Source organism: Miniopterus natalensis, chromosome 19 (assembly GCF_054644295.1).
Source record: "Miniopterus natalensis isolate mMinNat1 chromosome 19, mMinNat1.hap1, whole genome shotgun sequence".
Lineage (NCBI taxonomy): Eukaryota > Metazoa > Chordata > Mammalia > Chiroptera > Miniopteridae > Miniopterus > Miniopterus natalensis.
Window position 1 is genome coordinate 30,068,962 of NC_142099.1, and position 17,482 is coordinate 30,086,443.

Below are 17,482 nucleotides of genomic sequence, written 5' to 3' on the forward strand. Positions count from 1 at the left end.
GTAAGCTTTACTCATCTTGTGTCCTATGATAAGGGCAATTCATTGATGTGATGAAGGATTCTAAATTTTCAGAACCATACATATCTCCCTATATCCCTGAATCCTCCTTAAGTTCCCCTTCCTTGATGCTCATAAGGACCTTAACCCCAGCATTTCCCCTCTTTTACAGATAGCTTTATCATCTCTTTACCCTGCTTTCATTCCCCGGCACTGATTTTTGTGCACTTATCTTAATGTCGCTTAGCCACCCAAGCTGCACATCTCTCTGCTTTCAGAAATGCACCTTATCTCTTTGCCAGTTCCAAGCGGTCATAGCCAGGTGGGGAGGAAAAGTGGCCTGGGGTTGCTGGAGGGCCAGGTGCTCTGCAATAGCACTTATGTCGTGGGAGATGAGACGTCCCCTTCCCTCCCTATACTGTTACAATTAAGGTTTCTGAGCAAGGGCATGTGCAGACGTATCTTTAGACTGCAGTCAACTCCAAAGGAAAGCCAGAGCCTGAGACCAGAGAGTGGCCAGTCTCGCTGTTAGGAAGGTCTCTCTTTCCCAGACACACAGCTCGGCCTCACCGAGCACTTGTCCGCAGAGGGAAAGGCAAGGCTGCCAGGCTTGAGTTCCCTGCCTCGTATTAGCAGGGAATGTCATTGCCGATTGGAGAGCCCATCCAGGCACAATGACACCATCAGCAATGTCAGCTTGACCCCAGCACCCTCTCAGATGGCAGATGGGGAAAGGATGAGTAAGATAAGAAAGGGGGTCCCCCAGTGGGGTGGGGAGTGTGGGCAAGAAATGAAATGTTGAGTGAGCTTGCTTTGTGTTGGGCACTCAACACATTTACGTTTCAAACCGGTGCCCCTCGCTCCCACCCCACTGCTCCGTTCCTGGAGATGTCACAACAAGGTGATTTTCATGCCCAAAAGTTCAACTTTATATCCCAGCATCCCTCATTGTTCCTCGACAAAGACAGGCAAAAAAAACTCAGTTTATTAGGCCTTTACGGAGCACCGTCGCTGCCCCACGTGGCTCCAAGGATCATGGAAGATAAAAGAGAAGCACAAGGCATTGTCTCTGGCGTCTTCACAGAGCTTAGTCTCACAAAATAAATATAACATCAGTTAAAACACTGACAGGAATTAAATAGAGTTGTAATAAATATAAGAGTCTGTAGATTATTCACAGCATCAAAAGGAACCTTCCATGGCTCATGTTGGGGCCACTGAAAGAATGAAGTCTTTGGGCGATAAACTTGGACCAAGAATGGGACCCATGGTCGGGGTGTGAAGTGCCATGAGAACATCACAGGAAGGGACGCTTTTGAAATGACACGGAGGATGAGGAGAGTGTTCTGGTCGAGGCGTTTAGAGCTGGTAGAATTTCTTCATCCAGGTCAGGAGAATGTCCACCTCTCCGAAGGCTTTGGTCTGAGCTGCTTCTATGTCCAACTAGAGGGAAAGAAGAGTTGCAGCTGTGCCATGTCAGCCACAAGCATAGGTGTCCTTCTCCCCCCCCCACCACACCCAGAACTGGCTGACTCCGCGTCACCGGCGGTATCTCCTTTGGGATGGCCTTTGATGAACTCGGCCACCCATCACTTGTCTCACTTGTCCCTGTCTATGTGTGTTGCCTGCTTCAGGGTTGAGGACAATGGTCAGTGGGTAGCAGCAGGTCAGGAGCAAGGGAGGAGCATCTGGAAGCCCTGACAACAAGAACCATAGAATCCCAGTGGGGATGGATCTGGTCCACCCCTTAGTCCACTTTGCAGACAAGGATACTGAGGCCCAGGTAGCCCCTTGCCTTTGAGTGTTACTGCTCTTCATTTATTTTTAGGCTGATGTATCTGTTCTTTAAAAAAGTGAACAAAATCATATATGTTTGGGGGTGGTTCTGGGGATGAAATTTGGATTTTCTTTGTTGTATTAATTTGGGAGGAGGTAATATATTTTTCCCATGATTTTTTTCTCACAAACTAGACCACTTGAGCATTATGGAAAAAACCGTGTATGGGGGGGTTACAGGGGTAGTCTCCCTTCTTTCTCCCTCACTTCTCACTCCAATCACCCAGGAAAAGTCCTCAGTAGTGAAATCATCTTGTAGGAAACTATAATAGCATTTTAATTTGAAAACTGGCAGGAAAATATCGTATGTAATTTGTGGTGTTTATGCAAAGTAAATACTAATTCAAGTAAATATATCTGTGCTCCTGCTAAGGCAGTGGCTTTGGGGCAAGCCTGGTGGAGTCACCTGCACTGCATTTTGCATTAGGTCTCTGGGGCATCTGACTGTGACAGTTCAAGCAAACCCTGAGCTCCTGGCCTCAATTACCTGTTTGAATGCTCTGTGGAACAGCAGGAACCGCCTGTGAGCGCTCTCACTGATGGAAAACGTCTTGTTTTCCTGCTGGGTAACAGAAGAAAAGTTGTGCTAAGTGTTGAGGAGGAGCAGCAGCAAGCCCCTCACACTCCTTCACAGTGAAGCCAGAGGGGTCCCAAGGCCCAAGAGGACGCGCTCAGTCCGCGTCCTCACGGAGCCAGTCCTGACTCCCACCACGTGGCAGGGCACCTCTAATTCCCGCAGCGGTCTTGCCAGGTGGGGGCGATCGTCCCATTTTATAGGTAAGAAACCTGAAGGCCAGAGAGATTAAGCACCTTGCGAAGGGTCAACCAGCCGGTTAGAAGCGGAGCGAGACTTGGACCCAGAACTGCTGGTGTCCAAAGCCTGTGCTCTTTTCCCATGATTCCCTGTTGTGGATTAAAAGCCAGGACCAGATAAGAGGAGGGGAGTCCTCTCAAAACACACCGTTTCCGTGGGCCCTGGTCCCAGCTTCGTTCTACTCACGCTGGGTCGCAGTTTTGACAGGATGACAATAAAATTGTTGGCCAGAGTTGACAGTGACTTCAGGATCCTGAGTTCAGCTGCCTTCCTGGGGTAGTTTTTGAACACGGTGTTCAAGTAGAAGTTCAGCAGGGCCCGGATGAGGTAACAGCTTTCAGCGCCCTGAGGAGGGTCTGGGTCACGGTGGAGCCGAGGCCTCTGCCCACCCTGGCGCTCGATAAACAACCCACATGTCGCAGAGCACAAGAAGAGCACAGAAGAAGCAGGGCTCTTCCAGGAGATGTTGCTAAACATTAGATCTGAAGGAGCCTTCGGGAGCCTGGACAGTGGACCTTTGGTTTCTGGGAGGAACCACAGACCCAGACAGAAGGACTTGCCCAGGGTCACACAGCTAGTCAGGGGCAGACATAGGCCTAGTCCCCAGGGCTCGGGGCAGTATCTGTGTGCTCGCTGACTGACGAGATGGGTGGCGAGAAGACAGAAATGGGTGAGAAAAAGGGATGGGAATGAGAAGAGAACCAAGCACATGCAAAAGAGAAAGACTGATGCCAACTCTCTGACTCATGGAGGCAGACGCTTGCGAGCCTTAATGTCCACCTTCGCCCAGGCCACCACACACAAGCCCGCATGACACAGGTCCTGGGTGATTACCCCATGCATTAACTCCTCTGGCTCACTGCCCAGCCCTGCCCTGTGTAGGCCCAGCCCAGGGACAGAGGTGATGCCTTCTGTCAGCCTCCCCAGACAAGCCCTCACCCCCACCCACAGGAGACCAGCCATCATCCTTCCCAAGGAGGTCTGATTACCGAGACGTTCTGCAGAACCTCCCTCCGCAGCAGCCGGACACTCATGATGTTATCCTGAGCTTGCTTTGGGAACAGAAAGAAAAGATGCCTTCAGGCTGGGAGGCAGTACAAATACATGCTGCTTCCCCAGACCTCTGAATCCCTCCAGTCTGTGAGTTCTCAGAGGCCAGCGGGGGACTGAGGAAGGGCTGGGCTGAGCTGCCCCCTGGGGTGAAGGTGCAGGTTTCAGCCACAGAAAATCACTAAACTTGGCCCCCAGGGGCAGATGCAATCCCAGGAGTTCTTAGAGCCTTGATCAGGGACCTGTTTGATTTCTTTGGTCGTTTGAGACAGGAGGAAATAACCCTATTTGGTTTAAGGACCACTAAGGGCAGCATTGTACCTCCTTTTTCCATGAGGGTGGGGGGGGTGCTCTTTTTCTCACCCTTGGAGCTTCCCCTAAAGCCCAGACACTCATTCATTTCAGTTCTTGGATTTAGAGTCAAAGAATCATCGAGAGGAAGGAGCTTTCGAGCTCTTTCGTCCCGTATCCTCATTGTGCAAACGAGGAGGGGGTGGGGGTGCTTTATGGGTTGGTTTCGAGGTCAAGATCACACATAGGTGTCCTGTCTCCAGTGCAGCACTCTCCCCTCCCCAGGCTGCCCCATTGAGCCCACTTTCTGCCTTGCCTCTGGATTGTCCTTCAAGGAGTTGAGCGCATCTGTGAAGGCACATATCAGAGCACTCACAGGCCCGGGAGAAATCCACAGTCACATTACACAAGCTGCCCCATCCCACTCAGCATTAACCATTCTTTCCACCTTTAGTCAAAGTGTAAGCAGGTGGTAACAGACTAGCAGGATCCTGGCTAAACAGTAGGTGAAAACTCCAGAAGGTGGGACTCAAAGGACTTACCATGACTTGCCATTGCTGAAAGCTCATGTGCCCCTGGGATGCAGATGAAGCCCGGATGGACAGGCTCCGTTCTTTATTGCTCTTGGACTGTGTTTATTTTCCTACAGACTGACCATGTCTTTCTGAGCCTCAGTTTCCTCATGTGCAGGAGGAAATGGGGGCTTGCAATACTCTAACTTCATAATGCTGCTTTTAGGGAAATGATTAGCAAGGGGCAAAGGGTTCCATAATCATGAAATGTCATCCGCCCCCCCCCACACACACACACAGTAACCCCCACAGCTAGGTCCAGAATGACACCTCACTCACCACAATGTCCTTCACGGCCTGGAAGGCCTCCCACAGTTCCTGGAAAACTACCCCCTCCACTCGGCAGGGCCCAAACTGGAATTCTTGGCCTTGGACCCCTGGACCCTGGCTCCAGATAAACAGGATGAGGCTCAGGCAGGGGAGGGCAGCCTTCTGCACTGGAGAGCCCATCTGCAGCACAGGAAGGAGCCTGAGGATCCTGCTGGAAGAAAGGAGACGGTCCGCTGAGGCGGGCCCTCTGGCCCAGGACTGGTATATCCAGAAACGATGCCCCGTGGCTCTGCCTCAGCCAGCCCTGGAACAGACAGGCATCCTGAGGCTATAGGGTGGATTCTCCGAGCTGGATTATTGCAGACATGTGGTGCACCAGGGTGGGGCGAGGCGAGGGTCTTTCTGCCCCTCCTCTCATGCCCACTCGTCTCACTGCCTCACTGTCTGCCTGCCCCACCATGCCCATCCACATGGCCCCCACTGGGCACCCTCCCCTTACCCCATATAGTCCTCTCTAGCCAACAACCTGCTAGTCAGAATTTTACCAAGAAGCATGAAGAAATAGGGAGCAGGGGGTTACAGTGTACCAGAGAACATGTATAGGGAGCCCAGACTCGGGAGGGTAGAGCTTAACTAGGGTTTGCTTGTCTGAGTTCTGCCCTTAAGGCACTGGGCGCACCCGGGCAGGCCTTCTCATCCCAGGCCACCTCTGACGCCACATCACGAGGGATCTGAGGAATTACTCCTGGCACCCACTCGATCTGCCACCTCAACTGACTGCTCATTTTTCACCCTAAGAATTGGCTTTTCAAGTACCTGAACAAGAGGGAGGGATCCCATTTCTGGATGAATCACCTTGAAAGCTTCCACTAGAGTGCCAGTTGGGGATGACTGTGTGACAAGGCCCTGAGCTAGACAAAGGTGACCCATCATCTATTTATCATAACTGTATGCAGAGCCTTCCTCTCCCTGCTCCCTTTGCCCTTCGCTTTCCTTCTGCCTCCCCTCCCTCCCTTTCTCCCTCTCTCCCTTTTTCCCTCCCTCCCACAGCCACTGAAGAACCTCCATATCCCAGACACTGGTCTCACACTTGAGGACACTCAGCCTTCACCCCAAGACCGGGCAGGAAGACGGGAGAAGACCTGTCTCTGGAATGACTGCCAACACTCGGCAGAGAAGTGGGGCCCAAGACCAGTGCCCGGTGACCTCTGTCATGCAAGTCTGAGCGTCAGCACCTCCCTCAGGTCTTTCCATTCTGTTCTCTCAAACTGCACAGGCTTCGAAGCCTCTCTCGAAAGCTCATCTCTGGGCCTCCTAATCCTCCTGCTCTTCCTCCCATCCAGCCTCAGTTCTTCTTGGTGTTAAGTCAAGAGGCGGCCCCTCGTCCACAGTTGCAGCTCACCCTTCCACGCACCGCAGAGGTTGGCTTCTGCCGTCCCCGGCCCCCACTCCCAATGGGCAGCAGCCAGATGCTTCAAAGCAGGGCACCCAGGGACGCCCGCATCCCTCACCTCGCTGCTGCCTGGGGTTTGCTGCCTGGAGGTGGCTGGCTCCTGTCGCAGAGGGCAAGTTGGGAGGCACCCTCGCCACTCACCAGTCAGGATGTAAGTGTGGGTGGAAGGTTCCTGTCCCAGCTGTGGAAGCCGTTTCAATAGGAAAGGTGTGCAGATGCATATATATGGGGGCTGGAGGAGGGGCAGAGGAAGAAGGGGGGGTGGAGAAGGGATTGGTCATGCTTTCCTAGGGAATTACTTCACTGCCTAGTCACCCTGCACTCGAAGACAATGGGGCGATGGAGAAAGCCACCCCTGGGGTGAGATGAGACCTAGGTCTGAGTTCTGGCATTGCCACTGTCTGTGAGACCAGGGGCAAGTCTCCTAGGTACCCTGAGCCTCAGTTTCTGTAGTTGTAAACTTAAAACCAACAAAGAAAAAAAGAAACTGTCCTACTTCCCCCAGAGGCAGGTGTAAGGAACAAACACCAGAGGTGCTTTGTAAATTCTATACACATGTAGATACATTAGTCTCCTTAGAGTACACCTGTCTCCTTATTGCCCAAATCATTCAATAATTATGCCTTTTAATGATGGAACAGTAACCCAGAGGCTAAGGATAGCCTGTAAGTACTTCTTTAACGGGTCAGGGACAGGAATTTTAGGAGAGCTTCCTGACATACAGCCACCCAGGGTTACAAACACTCAACCAATATATGCCCCTCCTTAGGTTCATGTGTGTGCATGGCCGGGGCCGAACCTGGGGGACCTGGTGTGCTATGGGCTAACATCAGACTGTGCTGCCTTGCTGGGGCTCACCCAGGGGATGCAGCAGTGGCTTGTCAGGAGCATCACTACAGCCATGGGACCTGACTGTACCAGGGACTGCAGCAGTGGCTTGTCAGGAGCATCAGTGCAGCCACGGGACCTGACTGTGCATCCAGCGAGCCAGGCACTCAGGCTTCAGCTTCCCCATGTGTAAAACGAGGGGTAGACTGCAGCGGGGTTCCCAAAGCATATTCCACAGAACCAGGCCCTGAGGAATGCTTGTCTACAAGACACTCCATGAAACAGGTTTGTTGTCAGTAAATTAGAGAGGCCTGGCCTGTGCCAGCCCCTCTGGGAAACATATACTGCTCCTGAGAATGCTACGGCTCTGAGAAGTCCCAGGAGGGCAAGGGCTGGCCGTGTGTTTAGCTTTACCTCATCTAGCATTCCCCATGAGCGCTTGGCCTCATGCCTCGGAAACAATTGAGAAATCAGAGATTGGCATATTGCAGGCCAAGAATAAGCTAAGAATGGCTTAGCCCTGTGATATAAGAATGGCTTATACATCTTTGTTCATTTGTTTATTAATCTTATCTGAAAATATTTTTGCATTGTTTTAGAAAGAGTGGAAGGGAAAGAGGGGGGGCGGAGGGAGGGGGAACATAAGTGTGAGAGAGACACATCGATTGGTTGCCTCCCGCACAAGTCCCAACTGGGCAGGGATCAAACCTGCAACCCAGGTATGTGCTCTTAACCTGGAATCAAACTGGAGATCCTTCTGTGTGTGGGCCCAATGCTCTAACCACTGAACCACATGGGCCAGGGCTGGGTTTTACTTTTTTTTAATAATTTTTTTTTTAATCAAAACAAGAACGGTATTCTGTGACACGTGAAAAGTTTGTGAAATTCAAATGTCAGTGTCCATAAATAAAGTTTATTGGGACACAGTCACACCCATTTTCTGCTGCTTTTGTGCTTCAGTGACAAAGATGAGTAGTTGTGGCTGAGACTGTGTGACCCACAAAGCCTAAAATGTTTACTCTCTGGCATTCTGCAGGAAGAGGGTGCTGATCCCTGCTGTAAATTACCTTCCTGCACAAATATTCTAAGAGTCTTCTTAAACCTGGGTCCAGGAGTGGGATGTGCTGTGAGGGGCAGGATAGCTTCCTGCAGCTCAGTGCAGAAGGCAGACACTGGGAGGAACAGCCCTTCCCAATCTCTTCCAATTGGCAGACCCTTCCCAGCCTCTGTGGCACTAACACCCCTTCCCTCCATCACTCACACCATGCTCTCTGTTTCCTTAAACAGGCCATCTGCAGCCCAGCCTGCGGCCACTGCCTCTACAAGGACCAAGCTTGAGTCCTTTGCTTTCCTCTGGGAGGCCCTGAGTCTTGCCCTGTAGTTGTATCTGTGGCCCCACATCCACCTTTTTTTCCCCCTTCAGGGTTGAGGGCATTACTAAAAATCTCTAACTACTGTGGGAGGAAGATGCCAAGAGGCATTGATAAGACAGAAAAGTAGACAAAGTCAGAGTGTTGGAGCAACAAATGAGGAGGAGGCAGGAGAGGGCTGGAAAGACTAGACAGTGCAATCAGGAAGCTGAGAGGGAAATCGAGCCTCCGGGGCAGTTGCAATCCCAGATGACTGTCTACTGATAGGCAGGAGGGATGAGCTGTTGGCAGGGCAGGCTAGAACAGAGGCATGAGGTCATGGATATGCTCACTAGGCTCCAGGGTATCCATGTGGGGTCATGAGTAGCTCATTCTGCCTAAGGAAGGATTAATATAATATGGACATTCCAGGCAAATGCATGCTTGAGTCTCAGGCTCTGCTGAGCTTATTATAACACAATTACCTGGGAAAGAAGGCTAAGGAGAGAACTCATGGACCTTGGCGTGACATCAACTGTGATTGCTGGTTATGAGGATGAGCTTCGCATGCTGGCAGACCTGGGTTCAAAATGTGATTGAGCCACCAACGAGCTCTCTGAGCCTCAGCTTCCTCATCTGTAAAATCGTGCCCTTATTTGGCCACAAGGGGACAATGGCATAGAGCGTTGCCACTCAAAGTGTGGTCCGTGGACCAGCAGCAACAGCACCTACATAAAACAAGTGAAATATTTAACCCAGTGCCTTTCATGTGGTGAAAGCTTAACAAATGAGGGCTTCAAGTGAAAGGGGAAAGGACTGGAAAAGTGGTTCTCAATGGGGAATTCCCAGCGGATTTTTGACAATGTCTGGAGATATTTTTGGTTGTCATAACTGGGGAGTAGGGTGGGGGTCAGGTGAAGGTGCTACTGACATGTAGTAGAAGGAGCCAAGAATGCTGCTAAACATCCCACATTGCACAGGATGACCCCTCACCACCAAGAATTATGTGATCCCAAATGTCAATAGCGCTGAGACTAAGAAATCCTGACTTGAGGAAAGTAGTGGCTATGGGGAAAAGAGCTGAAATAAGAACAGAGGAGGATAGGAAGGGAACCGTATGAAGAAAAGGAGCAGTGGACTGATGAGATAGATGGTCAGGGGAGTGGAAAAACCAGATGGCAACTTGGAAGACAGTGCCCAACTGCTCCTGGGTGGGAGTGGATGGGTGAGGCCTGGCTCCTGGGTCACCCCTAGGGAAGCTCCGGGTCCAGACTTTGAGCGGTTGTAGAAAGTGGGGTCAGTCTTTTTGTCCAGATCCATATATTTTTATCCAAACTTCATCCTAGACCAGACTAAAACCTGAGGCTCTTCTAATCTCTCTAATCTCTGTGCTTTCTGGACCTTAGGGAATTTCCTTTACAGAAATATTGGCTGAGAGAAAGGTACTCTGAGGATAAATTTTGATTTACAAGGCCACTTTCTTTTCAAAACTGCCCCTTATTAGATTTAGGGCTTTTATTCTGATCATCTCATGCTACCTCTGTCATGTACATCTCTCTGCAGAGACGGAATTTGAGAAGTCAGTTTGCTCCCACCCACACCCTTACAAATTCCCCTAAACTTACAGAAAGAAAGGGACTGACACAGATGGAAAAGGGTCCCTCTTCACTTCTGGTGGAAACAGTCAAGAGCTCACTCTTACATCCGAATACCCCCTCTATCTGGCTGATGGAAATACCACACAGGAGAGAAGTGATGAGCATATTAATTAGGATTTCCTGAGAGCCAAGAGATAAAAGAAAGCTACATCATCAATTTCTTCCAGAAAATTGACTTTGATCTTAACTCTAAAAGAGATTTTTATCTTCCTGTCTGGCTGAGAAATTCATGCAGTAATAGATGTGATATACCTGGGCATTTTATCAACCCTTTTCCCTGTAGTAGTGATACCATCGTAATGAGCTAGTTATTAATAACAGGAAAGGAGCAAAAGGGAGGCCAGACATTATAAACATGGCCATTTGGGCAACTTCACCAGGAAGCTGCAATTTCATACTCCCCAGCGAACCATTGGTCCATTCCCTGCAAAACACTGGGGGAAGGGTGTCCAACAAAGGGGAGATAGACGCACGCACAGTGAAGTTTAGGTGACTAGGGATGGTGTCTGTCAATCTAGCCTGGGTAATCATGGATTGACTAGAGTGGGCAGGATCACTGTAAGTCTGCCAAAATTGGGGGATACAGAATCCTCCAAACATAGGAATTCTCTCTCTCTCTCATTGCTCTTGGCTCATGGCTCTTGTTGCTTTCTGGCTCCTTTGGCTTTGCTCCTGCCCCTGTTTCCTCCATAGCCACATGGCCCTACAAACCCCACATGCAATGGACTCATGGACTGTAGTTAGAAACACAAACTAAGCAGCCTGATGCTGGATTGGACTACTTCAGCATGGAACAGAAACTCTGAGCACTGGTTCTAATTCTAGCCTTATTAAAGCCACAGCTACACTTCTTCCTTGGAGGGACAAAGGGAATGGGACTTTGGAAACTCAGGGATTTAATTCCACACAAATAAAAATCACTTGTTTCCTGTGTGAGTCTCATAAAATTTCTTTTCTTGGTATATCACAAGAATTCCACTCCCACAAACAACAGGTGGGCATGAGGACCTCTCCCCACTGGTTAGAGTAGCCACCACTATTCTAGGAGCAGAGATGAAAGGTGGATGTCCACTGGTTGACCCCTTAGACTTGCACACTGCCATTCCTCTTTCTCCTCTGTCATTGGTCTATTAAACTATTTATTACAGGTATTTCAAAGGACTAAAGTCAAACCAAACACAAATTATTCTTACACCTGTACGGCATGCTCAGATATATGAAATATTTCCAAGTGAATTTTCTCACTTGATATTCACCATAATCCTTTGAGATAGTATTTCTTTGTATATCAGGAAGATGTATATGAGAGTCAGAAAAGTCTAGTAATTTTTCCTAGGTCACAGCTGAGGGTGAGGGCAAGGGCGAAGCTGAGGGCTTTAAATCCAGTACATGCACATTGAAGTAAGTTAAAGGATTTAACATGAAGCACAGAAATAGATAGTGCCAAATAGAAAACAGTAGTTGGTACACATTTAGTAAGTGGGGAAGCATTTCCTTTTCCCACTGCTGCTGAGATGGTGGAAATTAGTTGAATTCAGTATGAAATGGGATACACCGAAGGTATGACATCTAATAATTCTGCAACCTATTTTCCATTATTTGTGGGCTGCCCTGAAAAAATTAAGAAGTCTCGCTGCTTCAACAATGTTCTAAAGTAGTGAGCTACACCAAGGGCATAGCTACTATCAGTGTAAATATTGGCTATTTGATCTTTGGCCAATCGATTAGAACAATTAATTCAGCTTTCTGGGCAGATCATTTTTCAGCAATATTGCTGTGGTGAACATAATTGAAAGTTCTTATTGCATATCCAGCTCAGTAATGTCCCTATTTATCTTTCAAAGATCCATTCGTAAACCAAATTAAGTCAGCATGATCAGTAGGAGTTCTTTGTAAACTATTCCTAGAACCGGCTGCCACTACAGTAGAGGAGCTGCTGAGCAGGAGTCAACCCTATGCAGCAGGACTTTCTTCAGTGGGACTTTGGTGCTCATGGAGTTTACCCATTGAGTGTGTCACTTGTGGAGGTGGTAAGGTTGTGTTGTCTGAAGCTGTCCACCAGATGCATTGGCTCTGGAGCCTCCCAGGAGATAATAAAGTCAGCCACTGCCTGCGCCCTGCCTGGGGTCACCAGGCAGGAACTACGGAGCGATTTGTAGTTGGCTGCTACTTGTGTTGGCCTTGGAGGTGCCCAGGAGAGGCCAAGCTGTGAACCGAAGCAGGCTGCCGCTAGTGCCAGGCCTGGGGCCACTTAGCAAGAGGTATGCGGCATGCTGAAGTCAGATGCTGCAAGTTTGGGAGATTTTAGCAAAGTCCGAAGCATGAGGCAAGAAAGGCCAATTGTATGGAAAAGCCACTGGAAAGGGCTTGAATGCTCCCACAAGTTGGTTGGGGCAGGGCCTCGGGGAATCACCAGGGTGGGGCAAACAGCTCGAGCCAGGCTGATGGAGACTCAGATACAGTGCCTTCCTGTCAGCCCTGTGAGGGGGTCTCAGAAAAGGAACAACAGCCTCTGCCAGCACTTCTGTCTGGGAGAAAGCTGTCCCTCCAGCTCTCTCTCTGATGCCAGAGAATTCAGTTCCTCCTTGTATGTCCCTGGTGCCTTTTAGCTGCTTCCCCAGCGCTGGAGCCCAGAGGGAGGGAGTCCGAGTAAGTCCATGTATGGGCCCTAAAAGAGGAACTGCCTGGGACCCCAGCAGTTTCCATCTCATTCAGCCACAATCCCTGCAGATTTTACAGCCAGAAGTTATGGGAACTTGTCTTTCTGGCACTGGAAACCTGGGCTGGGGGGGCTGGTGTGGGGCTGGGACCCCTTGTTCCTCAGGGGGGACCCCGGGAGTCAAGAAATCCCTCTCAGTTCTTATCAGCTACATATGGATGTGAGACCAACCTGTTCCACACCTCCACCCCTCCCACCAGGATCCTTGTGGCCTCTCTTTAAATCCCTAGTTGTAGGGCTTCCATTCAATGAGATTTCAGGCGGTTCTGAATTAGGGTTGCTCTATAGTTTAGTGGTATTTTTGATGTGGTTGTGGGAGCACTTGAGTACAGCATTTATCTACACCACCATCTTGACTGGAAGCCTGAATCAATATTTAATTTCAAAACCAGGTAAATGGAATGCATTTAAGGAGAAGGGTAAATTAAATTGATTTTTTACCTCTGTGTGGTTCTCAATTGATTATTTATGTGGGTAAAATTTTATATAATGGAGTGTTATTCAGCCACTAAAAGTAATTTATATTTACATTCTTTAAAAAACAACTTTTATAACATTTTAGGTTTAAAACCAGATTACAGAATGACATATGAAATATGATCCCATTTTTGTAAAAAATAAAATGGGCATATGTGTTGAAAGTGATCTAAAACTATAAATACCAAGATGTTAACAGGATTACCTTTGGGTGGTCTATATAACTGATCTGTATTTTCCAAGTTTAAATAAGTTTAGTACGAGTACCAGGGTTTAAATAGTTATTTTTAATTTAAATAAATCTTTCTTTTCACCATTGCCTACTGAAAATTTTTGCAGTTCTCTGACCTGGAAGTGTACATTTCCTGAGACCTTTCCAGTTCTATCTCTTCCCACACCTCCGCACGTCACGCTCCCAGCCAAAAAGAGCTGCTCATCTCCACCTTGTGCCTCTGCTCCTCTGTTCACAGAATTTGACTGTCTTCACCACCATTTATTGCCTTGACATAGAAAAATAATCACGATGTAACTGTTGACTGTCAAAAGCAGATTGCATATATATATATATACATATATATGCCCATGTATAAAATTGCGTATGTACACACACATAGATCCTGTTAAGGATGCTTATTTTGAAAGGGTAAGATTACAGACTGGGTAGACTTTTATTTTAATCTTTAAATTGCTTTGTATAATTGGCATAAAAAGAACTCAATAAATAGCTACCAAGAGAGAGAAATTTTCCTGATGCCCTAGCCAGTTTTGCTCAGTGGTTAGAGTGTCTGCCCGTGGACTGAAGGGCCTTGGGTTCGATTCTGATAGAGGGCACAGACATTTGTTGCAGGCTCAATCCCTGGTCGGGTGCGTGCGGGAGGCAACCAGTCGATGTGTGTGTGTGTCTCTCCCTCCCTTCCGCTCTCTCTGAAAAACAATGGAAAAAATATCTTTGGGTGAAGGTTAAAAAAAAAATAAAAAATTACTGTTCTTCAATATCCTTTCCTTGAAGCCATTTTCAAAAGCTAAAATGAATTTATATCGCCTCGAACACTGCAGCAATTTGAACTTCTTTTCTGGCACTAAATCATTTTTTAAAATATGTTTTTCTGATTTTTAGAGAAAGAGGAAGAGAGAGGGATAGAGAGGTGGAAGATCTTAAATACTTCTCTATCCTAGCACTGCTCAGCCTAGCAGAGTAGGCTGATGAATAAATGAACAGTAAGATACTCCATATAAAAAGTATTCAGAATGATTTGAAATCTGCATTTTCAATTTTCAGAATTTTCAATTTCTGAAAGCATTCTAGGTTGGATTTCCCCCTTGAAACTATGGTAGACATCCCAGCTGCTCCTCACATTCCCTCTTCATGGAACACAGCAAAACTGCACCTCCTTGCCCCATCAAAGTTAGGCATGGCCAGGTGACCATTTTGACTAGTTAAATATAAGTGGAAGAAACATGTGTCATTGTAGGTGGGAGCATTTAAAGCCATGTTCTCATATCCTGTTGGTACTGAGATGGCAGCATTATAGGTTGGAAGCATTTCCGTCAGTCTGGGCTTCTGAGTGTCCGAGATGAGCAGAGTCCCCATGCTAATATGTACTGGCCTTGTGAAATAAATGAGAAATAACTTCTGTTGTAGTAAGCCACTGAGAGAGGTCAAGATACTGTTTGTTACTGCAGCATAACTTAGCCTAACCTGACTAATACGTAAGGAATGTTGTGGGGAGAGGAATTTAACCCCTTTAAAGTCCCTTTCAAACCTCAGACAATGAATTTAGACTCTGCTATAGGCAAAACTATGATTCTGTATGCTATTTAGACAACTCATAATCACGGAGATCCTCAGAATCCTTCTTGGAAGGAAAGCACTACTTTCTCCTCGAGCACAGTGTAAACAATGCATTCTGCAGGATGAGATCAGGTTATGGCGTGAGGCTGATCACTTCGGGATCCAGCAACTGGAGCATACTTGCTCGGGAGTCATATAATGGGGACGACAGCTCCTGCCTGGAGGATGGATGGGAGTGTGACATCCTATCTGTGAGGCTGATCACTTCGGGATCCAGCAACTGGAGCATACTTGCTCGGGAGTCATATAATGGGGACGACAGCTCCTGCCTGGAGGATGGATGGGAGTGTGACATCCTATCTGCCAGAGAGAGTCTTGTCCTCTTGGCAGGAGGGATGGAAAGGACCCTTCTACTACCAGCAGGTGCCAGGAAAATGTTTCGATCGATTCAACACACACACACACACATACACACACACACACTCACACACTCACACACTCCACCACACATACTCATTTAGTATGGATTTTAAAACTGGCAAAGAAAGGCAGGCTAAGGCCTGATATGTCTGAGCCTGCCTCAGAAGATGAGAAACTGGAGATTTTGTTCCTGACAAGGCTCAAGTATAATGCTTGAAATACGTAACGCCCTGGGTTCTTAAACCAACTCCCCCCCCCCCCTTTTTTTTGGCTCTTCATCTCCAGGCTTAGCCCACAGGTAAGTGATCCAGTCCAGGGGATCTTCAAAAGTCAAAGGACTGATGAAGAACAGACGCTGCTTCCAGGAATAGTGGGTGGGGCTCTCAACGTGTAGACTCTGCCTTCAACTTTCGGAAACTGTCCTCCTAGATATTGCTCATGGAAATGGAGAGAGGGTGATTCCTGCTGTGGAGTATTTCCTGCCTGGAAAAGTCATCACCCCTCTTCCCAGGCCAAAGAGATGGCCCCATAAGAAAGTGGATCTAATTGCTTAATTCTGGTTAATTCTGTTTTCCCACAATAAAATCACTGTCATCATCGTCGTCATCATCATCTGAAATAGAATAACCTGAATTTCCAGGTGGCATTAGCCTGTGATTACAAATTAAACATTAAAAATCTCAAAATTCTGAGGCCCCATCTGCTCGTGCAAACAGAGCAGGCTCTGGAAGAGTTCACTCCTTCGAATGTTTTGAGAATCCCCAAAGGAGTGTTTCCATAGATATGTCCGTGAACTGGCCTTTGCCATCAGGGCTGGCGAGCCAGCTGCTGCAAGCCCTAACTGCCGCCCCGGCTCCCCAATAGCTGCAGAAAAGCCACCGGCCTCTGCCACTGGTAGGAGAGACACACCTACTGCGCAGGATCCGTGAGGACTGAGAGATCACCTTCGCAAAGTGCTCAGTGGGTTCTGTAGTTTCCCGCTTTGTTTCAGACTCTGAAAAGCTCAGAGCCAAATTTTGATCCTTCTAACAACTTATGATTCAGAACCTTATGATCTGTCTTTTGTGGGACAATTTTAGTTCAACTTCACGGTGTTGTCTGTGCTCCAAGGATTTCATCTGTTTTCCTTGAGTCTTGTTGTATGGCACATATCTCTATAAGGCACCCTACATCGCTTTGATGGGAGGTGAACATAAAAAAGTAAATAAGCTAATTAAATAAAGGCATTTTGAACCCCTCCACGCTATACATGAGACAGGAAATACTAACGTTCGCACAATATTGAACCACTTCCCTGGGGCAGTAGGACTTCAATGTCCTTTGTCATCTCATGCCGCCTGCTGACATCCTTACTCACCCTCGAAGGTCTCACCCAAGGATCCCTCCTTCAGAAAGCTTCCCCTGGCCTCCCCACATCCATGTTTTTCCTTAACCACCTTGGGTCTTATATTGCTGGATAGTGACTTGCCCTACCCATCTCATCCCTCCATACAGGCCTGGAGCCTCCACAGTGCCTAGAAAGAGAAATGGCCTGGACTTGAATTCTTTTTTAACAGCTTTACTGATATATAATTGTCATGCAGTAAACTGCACATATATAAAATGTACAATTTGGTAAGTTTTGGCACATGTACACATCTGTAAAACCATCACCACCATCAAGATAATGAACACATTCATCCACCACAGTTTTTTAATCACTTGCTGGTGGACATGTAAGTTGTTTCAAATTTGGGCTGTTAAAAAATGAAGCTGCCGCGAACATTCATGGACAAGTCTTTGTATGGACACATGCTTTTTTTTATTCTCTTGGATAAACACCTAGGAGTGGAATGGTTCAGTCATACGGCAGATGTTTGCGTAATTTTTAAGAAATTGCCAGCCCTGGGCAGTATTCTCAGTGGTTAGAGCATCAGCCCCCGCACAGAAGGATCACCAGTTCGATTCTCAGTCAAG

General features: G+C 47.8%; 1 protein-coding gene across 2 annotated transcripts; it reads right to left on the reverse strand.

Moving 5' to 3' along the window:
• Positions 1-1,356: 1,356 nt before the first annotated feature.
• On the reverse strand, positions 1,357-6,133 carry IL24 (interleukin 24). Of its 2 annotated transcripts, XM_016215968.2 has the most exons (7): positions 6,100-6,133; positions 5,434-5,458; positions 4,840-5,023; positions 3,637-3,699; positions 2,834-2,992; positions 2,321-2,395; positions 1,357-1,440 (listed from the first exon to the last, which is right to left on the reverse strand). In XM_016215968.2, the coding sequence occupies exons 1-7, from the start codon at positions 6,131-6,133 to the stop codon at positions 1,357-1,359; spliced, it is 624 nt and encodes a 207-aa protein (XP_016071454.2). The 2 variants fall into 2 exon arrangements, with proteins under 2 accessions (XP_016071454.2, XP_016071460.2); XM_016215974.2 differs by lacking the exon at positions 2,834-2,992.
• Positions 6,134-17,482: the final 11,349 nt, after the last annotated feature.